The sequence below is a fragment of the Blennius ocellaris genome (assembly GCF_963422515.1).
Source record: "Blennius ocellaris genome assembly, chromosome: 7".
In the NCBI taxonomy this organism is placed as follows: domain Eukaryota; kingdom Metazoa; phylum Chordata; class Actinopteri; order Blenniiformes; family Blenniidae; genus Blennius; species Blennius ocellaris.
Window position 1 is genome coordinate 14,946,599 of NC_137656.1, and position 8,801 is coordinate 14,955,399.

The 8,801-nt window shown below is 44.6% G+C and overlaps 1 protein-coding gene across 1 annotated transcript; it reads left to right on the plus strand.

The window, feature by feature from the left end:
• Positions 1-4,464: 4,464 nt before the first annotated feature.
• LOC308132823 (leucine-rich repeat-containing protein 43-like) lies at positions 4,465-8,633 on the plus strand (the record flags this gene model as incomplete). The annotated part of the gene is made up of 11 exons (XM_080500007.1): positions 4,465-4,551; positions 4,667-4,879; positions 5,217-5,327; positions 5,573-5,712; positions 5,843-6,081; positions 6,176-6,339; positions 6,822-6,945; positions 7,086-7,225; positions 7,795-8,001; positions 8,225-8,327; positions 8,482-8,633. The coding sequence occupies 11 exons, from the start codon at positions 4,465-4,467 to the stop codon at positions 8,631-8,633; spliced, it is 1,680 nt and encodes a 559-aa protein (XP_080356133.1).
• Between the last annotated feature and the right edge of the window lie 168 nt (positions 8,634-8,801).

Consider the following 8,801-nt stretch of genomic DNA (forward strand, 5'->3'; position numbering starts at 1 on the left):
GTCAGTCAGTCCGAAAAATTGGGAAAACTGTGAAAGTGTCCCCAAGTGCAGTCGCAAAAACCATCAAGTGCTACAAAGAAACTGGCTCACATGAGGACCGGCCCAGGAAAGGAAGACCAAGAGTCACCTCTGCTGCGGAGGATCAGTTCATCCGTGTCACCAGCCTCAGAAATGGCAGGTTAACAGCAGCTCAGATTAGAGAGCAGGTCAAAGCCACACAGAGTTCTAGCAGCAGACACGTCTCTAGAACAACTGTTAAGAGGAGACTGTGTGAATCAGGCCTTCATGGAAGAATAGCTGCTAGGAAACCACTGCTAAGGACAGGCAACAAGCAGAAGGAACACAAGGAATGGATATCAGACCAGTGGAAATCTGTGCTTTGGTCTGATGAGTCCAAATTTGAGATCTTTGGTTCCAACCACCGTGTCTTTGTGCGACGCAGAAAAGGTGAACGATGGACTCTACATGCCTGGTTCCCACCGTGAAGCATGGAGGAGGAGGTGTGATGGTGTGGGGGTGCTTTGCTGGTCACACTGTTGGGGATTTATTCAAAATTGAAGGCCTACTGAACCAGCATGGCGACCACAGCATCTTGCAGCGGCATGCTATTCCATCCGGTTTCCGTTTAGTTGGACCATCATTTATTTTTCAACAGGACAATGACCTCAAACACACCTCCAGGCTGTCAGGGCTATTTGACCAAGAAGGAGAGTGATGGGCTGCTGCGCCAGATGACCTGGCCTCCACAGTCACCGGACCTGAACCCAATCCAGATGTTTGGGCTGAGCTGGACCGCAGAGTGAAGGCAAAAGGGCCAACAAGTGCTAAGAATCTCTGGGAACTCATTCAAGACTGTTGGAAGACCATTTCAGGTGACTACCTCTTGAAGCTCATCAAGAGAATGCCAAGAGTGTGCGAAGCAGTGATCAAAGCAAAAGGTGGCTACTTTGAAGAACCTAGAATATAAGACATATTTTCAGTTGTTTCACACTTTTTTGTTAAGTATATCATTCCACATGTGTTAATTCATAGTTGTGATGCCTTCAGTGTGAATCTACAATTTTCATAGTCATGAAAATAAAGAAAACTCTTTGAATGAGAAGGTGTGTCCAAACTTTTGGTCTGTACTGTAAATACATAAAGAAATAAAGAAATAAAGAAATAAAGAAATAAAGAAATAAAGAAATAAGAAAGAAAGAAAGAAAGAAAGAAATGGTTGTCTGAAGTGGAGGAGGAAGACAGACATGGAGGAGCATGAATGTATCAACATGTTGTGGGTCATAATCTTGTTAGAGTTTAACCTGTTTAACCAGAGAAGGCGTGCAAAGCTGAAAAAGTAGTTCCTCAATGGATAGTCGCGCTGCACATTTCCGTTCTTCCACCTCACCTCACTGCAAGTGTTTCTCTTTGGTGTGACAACAGTTTGAAACAACTCAGCAGGATTCCGAGAAAGAATTCAATCGACTGAACGGTATTTCTTTTGTAAAGATCTAACACGAAGAGTTGATTAGGAAAACTGCTCTTCAAGACCGAAAGATGATTACGACAATCCAAATCTATACGATGGCTCCAAACAAAAGGCTGGTGAAAACTGAGGAAGTGGTTCAGTTCTTCTAGAACTCTACAAGGCTGATGACATGGGGGGGGTTTACATTACAATTTTTGCTCAGTAGTTTGCTTGTTTTTTATTAGATCTAAAAAAATAAATATATGTTAAACAATGTAAAGCACTTTGAATGGCCTTAATGCTGTGTCATCACATAGAAGCAAAAGCTGTCATTGTCATCTGGAGGTCAGCCCCTGGAGGTCAGTCCCTGGAGGTCAACCCCTGGAGGTCAGCCCCTGGAGGTCAACCCCTGGAGGTCAGTCCCTGGAGGTCAGTCCCTGGAGGTCAACCCCTGGAGGTCAGCCCCTGGAGGTCAGCCCCTGGAGGTCAGCCCCTGGAGGTCAACCCCTGGAAGTCTATTATTGTGCAAATTCTTTCACCCATTTCCTGGTGAAGTAAATGATCTGGAGGCCAGTTTCTTTCATGGTGTATGAATCCGAAGATATATTTCTGTGACATTGCTTTGCGAACGCCATGCTTGCGGCTCGCCTGAACTGCAGTTGAAATGCCGCGGCGTTATGAAGAAGGTCGTCCCGATGTGGTTGCGTGGTTAGATTCCCGATGACGGCGGGCAGGTGGTGCGTCAGGTAGTCATTGATGGCGCAGACAGAGTTCTCGATCTCCTCTGTGTTATTTCCCACTGGCAGGGTGACGCCCTCGAGGGGCTCCAAAGTGTTTGAATTGTATTCCTCTGGTGGGTCTCCTTTAAAGACATATTCGACCTGCAACAAGAAAGAATATCAGACATTCTTAACAAAAAAAAAATCAGAATGCATTTAATTCTCATACTTGTTCCTTTTCCCTGTTTCTACCACATGAAGAGTGAGGTAGAAATGTTCATTTTCAGCTCATCTGTCACTGGTCACAATGTTATGGCTGACGAGTATAGATATACACCACTGATAAATGGAGCAATCAGAATACATACACACCAGAGTGCTCTTCCTAGCAGCTGGAGTATGGACAAGCGTTCTGATCCATGCTTTTATAACAAGCTTGGAGGAGGTGTTTGACAAGCCCACTTTGCTGAAATTCTAATATATTGATAATCTATCATTTACTCAAATGTTCACTCACATAATCCTCTTCTGCCTTCATGAGGTTTTGCAAAGGAAACCTTGACAGGTGCTTCATTGTTTGCCGAAGTCTTGCAATTTCATCCGGCCCCTCGGCTGGTCTGGAGGCCAAAAAGGAGACGTGCATCATCATGACGAAGGAAAGCAGGACCTCTGCAAGCAGTTATACACAGAAACATGACATCTCACGTCACCCGGAAGCTTCACCCAAGTCAACTTCACAGGCAAGAGGCGTAAGATGCCATTGACCGAGAAGAAGAAGCTGCCAGTGAAGGCTTTTCAGGTATACAACCAAGAAAAGTGACAGATGTCAGCAGTCACATGAAAATTATCAAAATTATTTAAGTCATTGCTGCACAGTGATCTTACCTTTTTCTTCTTAAAAGCAAAAAAGCAAGAAAGAGTCATTGAAAGGCGACTTACCTTTACCCAGATACATGCTGTGATTTCTTCTTCTTCGCAGTTTAAGTTAATGCCAGGAAACTGTCACACACTCAGCTTTATATAGAAACAAGGTTTGATGGGTTTTTTTTTTGGTTTTTTTCTTTGTTGTGTTTTTGGATGCACATCTTCCACTGAAGGATGACGCCATTGTGGCATTATCGTACCCCAGAATCTTGCTGTAAATGTTTCGATTTGCATTTGTAGGGCACCGTTTACCACCGTGTTGAATGTGGGGCAGTGAAGCAAGCAGAGTCATCGCACACATCTGATGATGGTTTAATTATCTCAAAAGTTGCAAGTTGCCTGTGGAGGGTAATTCCTCACAAAACCTTTAAAACCAACAACGTGACAGATTGCTGAAATACTTTGAATTCATTGGTAAGATGCTATCAAATCCTGGAAGTATCCGTTTATCTGATCCGTCGTAACACTTACTGAAACCTGCCTTTCCTTCTTCCTTGTTCAAATATTTTTTCAGAGAATAAACCAACACATTGAGGTGTTAATTCCCGTTTGCAGGTATGAGGAAAGGTTCAAGTAAAACACAGCAGACCTGCTTTTCCCTTTTTTTTTTTTTTTTACTGACATATCAGAAAGTTGGCCACGATGAGCGTGCGGCTTCACTCAGGTCTGACCCCCCCCCCCCCCGATTCGCTTTTGGGTTGAAATAAAGGGTCTTTGCTTTTGTTTTATCCTCTTGTTGCTACCATAGATTTCATTAGGGCGTATCCAAAAACTGTTTGTGATGTTCCTGTTGTTCAAGGTGTTTGTTGCATTCTTCCTCACAATCATCAGGAGGGATTGTATTGCTTTGACCCCCCCCCCCCCCCCCCCCCCCCCCCGCCAGTAACACTGTGAGGAACCTGAGCGTTACTTTTGACCAGGACTGACCCTTCAACTCCCACATTAAACAAGTTGGCGGGACTATTTTCTTTCTTCTGCATAATATTTCTAAAAATCAGAGTGACGCTGACGAACTAATCCATATATTTGTGCCGGCCCATCCCTGCTCAAGAGGCAATTGTAGCAGGTGTTTTCTGACTCTGTTTCTCACCAAACATATGTAAGTAGTAATGTGTAGAGCACGGTCTTTGCTATAGCATTGGTCAATTCTGAAAAATACAACCACTTTCACCCGCAATTTATCAAAAGGGACAGCCGCGCTACTGATAGGTCATCCGATACACTGTGACTGGACACATGGGCAGTTGTTTCCAGGCAACCAGGAAACATAGTAAACAAACCCCGGAGCATTTTGCTCCGAGCAAAGGCGAGCGGCCCACGTCTACTGTGAAACCGCTGCTGCGTTTCACTTCACAAACCTCTGCTCAGCGCGTCATGAGCTCGAACACTCTCTCTGCCGTGTTGGAGAAGCAGATTCGAGGCTTGTGTCTGGAAGACTTTCCCTGTGGAGGGGGCAGACGGGTGAGTCGCTTGAACTGAAAACTCTGCCTGCCGATCCACTTTAGAAAACGCTTTGTCTCTGTGGAGGTTTAGTGAGTTTGGGGTTTTTTTTGGTTTGAAACTCCAGCAAACCCAGAGAAAGACTGGCGCCGGTACCGCGGGAGAAGAGACGGACTCGGTGGACGCCCTCCTGGACCTGCTGAGCTGTCCTCACTCTCCGTGGCGGTATCATGAAACATGGAGCCCTCAGGCTGCATCCCTGAGACGGCTGGCCGTGCTCACGCCCCAGCGCCTCCACGCACGCTTTATTTACAATTACTTCAAGACGATTCGTGTCGTGAACAGAAGCGTGAGTTCACCGATCTCCCTCGGCTCGATGTCTCTCGTCCTCGACTCCCACCTGATCGGGGAACGTTCATGCTCAGCCTGACTCGTGTGATAAAGGAAATGGCAATACATGCTTTCTTATCTCCACTGTTTAATTTAGAAGGGGCTTCATCCAAATGAACACACGTCTGAGAATGCTTACTTTCTTTTTGCTGAGGCAAACAATATTGGTTTCCCAAACAAAAACATTCAGCGTTGATTCACAGAAAGAGATTTTCCCGACACAGAGAGGCTCCGGTGGCCGAGTTAGTGCTCGGCGCTCCGTTCTCAGCGGCGTGTTGTGTCTTTAACGCTTTCAGGTGTCAGTCGTTGATGGTGGTTTGTTGAAGTTCTCGAAGCTGGAGGAGCTGGTGCTGAGCGCCAACCAAATCTCAGAAATCCCTGCCGAGAACCTCCCTGCTACTTTGAAGGTGAGTTGGAGTTTCACAAGTGGCTTTCTGTGGTCGCATGAGGTTACAGAACTACGTATCACATGGCTGAAGAGTCATCATCGAAGGCGAAAGTCGAAAGAGTGAAAATCTGTCGCTTTCTACAGCTTTTCCCGTCACATCAAAGGTTCGTCTGCTGACATGACACATCCGAAACATTGCAGATCAAACAATGTGATTTTCATTGATTGGAAGTGGGGTTTTTTTTTCTTCTTTTCTTTTGAAAGATTTTAGAGCTCTGTGCAAACCAGCTGTCTTCGTTGAGCAGTCTCACCAGCCGACCCCTTCCTAACCTGCAGCACCTCGGCCTCAGCGCCACCTGTCTGGGCTCCTGTGAAGACATTTCTTCTCTGGTGGCAAAACACTGGTTAGCACACACACACACACACACACACACACACACACACACACACACACACACACACACACACACACACACACACACACACAGAGTGTCTCACTGCTATGCTGTGAACCATCCCTCTGTCTGACTTCAGGCCTCAGCTGGTGAGTCTGGATCTCAGCGACTGTGAGTTTCAGCAGCAGCAGTGGCTCCTGGAGGCTCTAAGCACTTTTCCACGGCTCAGGACGCTGGTGCTCCAGGGGAACCCCGTCACCCTCACACCCTCCTATCCGGGCTTCACTGTGGACAGCCTCCCACAGCTCTGCTGTCTGGACTCCTCCTGGATCTCTCCTGAGGAAAGGCTTCTTTTCAGGGGTTTGGCCAAGATGAGCGGTGATCCTGTTTTAATTTTCTATTTGAAATAAAACAACAAAACAACAACCTACACACACACACATTATGCTTACAGCAAATTCCACTTGAGCAGATGTGATAGTCGATGTGGCAGCAGCGACAGTAAACGTGGGCAGGATGAGGGGATTTCCGGACCCCATGATGAGGGTGGAAGAGAAGCCTTCTGAGTTCCCTGTTGTCACATACAGCTATTTCATCACCTACGAGTTTCTGAGTCACCAAATAAGTGCTGATATGGTAAGTTACTCTATTCCTTCTTGTAACTCTTCCAAATCATTGACGGTTTCTTTTTTCTTCATTCTTCACTCATTTAATATGAGTTCGATATGAAAAACAAGTTATGGGATGTATATCTAAGGTTTTGTTTTAAAAATACAAATTGAAATGCAAATCCAGTGGTAGGAAAGTTTAAAATTCTTCTCCAAAGGGGAAAACAGCTCATGGCTTTTTTGCATAAAAAGTATCTGATTGAGTTGTGAAGGGTGTATACCATATATTTCAATAATTTATATATGGATAGATGGAACTGATACAGAGATACATGAGAAGATGGATGAATCAGTTGGTGAACTATCCTCAGTATTGAAATCATTTTATGAATTTATTGATTTGCATTAAGCGCAATATATTTAGATTATATTACGCACATATAAAACAGTGATATGTTTATAAGGTTATTAAAGCCATGAAGAACTTAATGTTTTGCGGTGTCGTTACAGAAAGTCCACAGCGAGACTAAATTGGAGGAAGCAGCACGATCAGACTATAACAGAGACACATTGAAAACTGCCACTGAGGACTTGATGGCTTCTCCTGTGGAGAGCGACTTCCACCCTGCCCGTGGTATTATCACTCATCACACTCGACCTGCTCCACGGTCAGACGCCTCCAGGCTGCAGACGCCGAGCGAACCCCACCACGCTGGTGTTAAAAGTGTGTTGATACCAGCACTCTGTGTGTTATTGTGTTTTTCCTCTCTGCAGTGTTCAACCACAGCACATCGAGGCTGCTGTGGTCGCAGTGCATGGACTTCAGTAGCACACAAACCTACACTATCAAGTCTCTGGGTGACTTCAAGAAATTCCTCAGCCGAGGGATGTGTGTGAGGCTCGAGGAGGAAAAGGTACAGAAATTCTGGTGTGGACTGACAATCAGACAAGTGAATTAAATTATGTTAAAATAAACACACAGTCCCGAAAGAAAGAAAATTTGATTTTAATTTACAAATTGAATTTCTTATTTGACCTTCTGGTTTCCCTTAATGACTGGCTTGTGTTCCGTCATTTTATCAAGTTTTAAAAGATCTCTTTTTAACATTTAACATCATCTTTGTATTCTCGATATTTAGAAATCATTATCTTTTACATAGTTTTACCAATGATTTTCAGTAGAAATATTTTGATTATCTTGTTTTTACTGCTTTCTTTTCCATACCTGTGTGTTATGATTTTGCCGGTCATGATTGATTGATTGATTGATTGATTGATTGATTGATTGACCTTTGAGGTCCTGTCATGGCCTGCACCTTCTGATGAGTTGTCAACAGTCAGACCGAGCCGATTTGTGAAAGAGAAGAAAGGCGTGAAGGAGAAAGAAGTGAGTCCATAATTTGATTTGATGGCGGGAAAATCGTTCCAGTGAAACTGCTTCCAAACCTGATTTAGGTTTCTTACGTAAATCTTCTATTTAAAGTCTCCGGTTAAGTCTGCACATAGCAAAGACAAAAAGAAGACATGTGTGCCGGAGCTAGTTGAAGATGCCGCGGTCAGGAGGATCCTGGGCTCTGCTCACGTCTCGCTGCAAAGTCTGGTCAGCGGAGGTCCGAGGGTCCAGGCAGTCTGCGACTTCGGCGCCCTTCACACCGAATCACAACCAGAGATGACACAAGCACCTCAGAAGGCAAGTTTACAACCCAGGCCATACATCTACATCGTCAGTGAAGTGTTGTCAACATTTGATCAGTGAAACTGATGCCAACTTGCTTTTGGTCACTTTTAATTTTTTTTTTTTTTACATTTTACTGGTTAACACTTGAAGCTTTTACATCTGAATTGGACTGAACTCACATTTATTATCACATGCGGACTTATTCCAAGTGTGTGTTTGTCCTTCCTCTTTAAAGGATGTGGGAAAGAATGTCAAGGATGACAAGAGAAAGGAAGAGAAAGACCCAAAACGTAGAGGAGGCAGCAGCGCGAGACAGAAGAACACGGCATCTTTAAAAGGTGAACCAGGCGTGAAAAAAAACAAAAACATAAAAACTTTCAATGTCCCAAATCACAACTTTAAACGTAACCTGACTAGACACGTAAAACAGTGGACGATGTTTGAATAGATGATTTTCTTTTTCTTTAAAACGTCAACACGTGACCTCTGCAGCTAAGGTCAAGGGAAAGAAGGACGAAGGTGTGGACGCCGGCCCAGACGACCCCGCGTGCCTCCAGCCGGAGTCCGTCACTGTGGAGCTGAGTGTGGAGCTGGAGAAATGGCAGTCTGCATCTGAAGCCCACCTCCTCTGGCTGCCCTCCTGAAGCGGCTTGTTCGCCGTGGAACACGTCAAATACCTTCACAACATCAAATCTGAACACGGACAAGAATGTTTTGTACGGAATACAAAACACTGATGGTTACATTCAATCTATAGAAAAAGCGGACACTTGGATGTATAGTATTTCGCAATGATATAGAATCAACTTAAG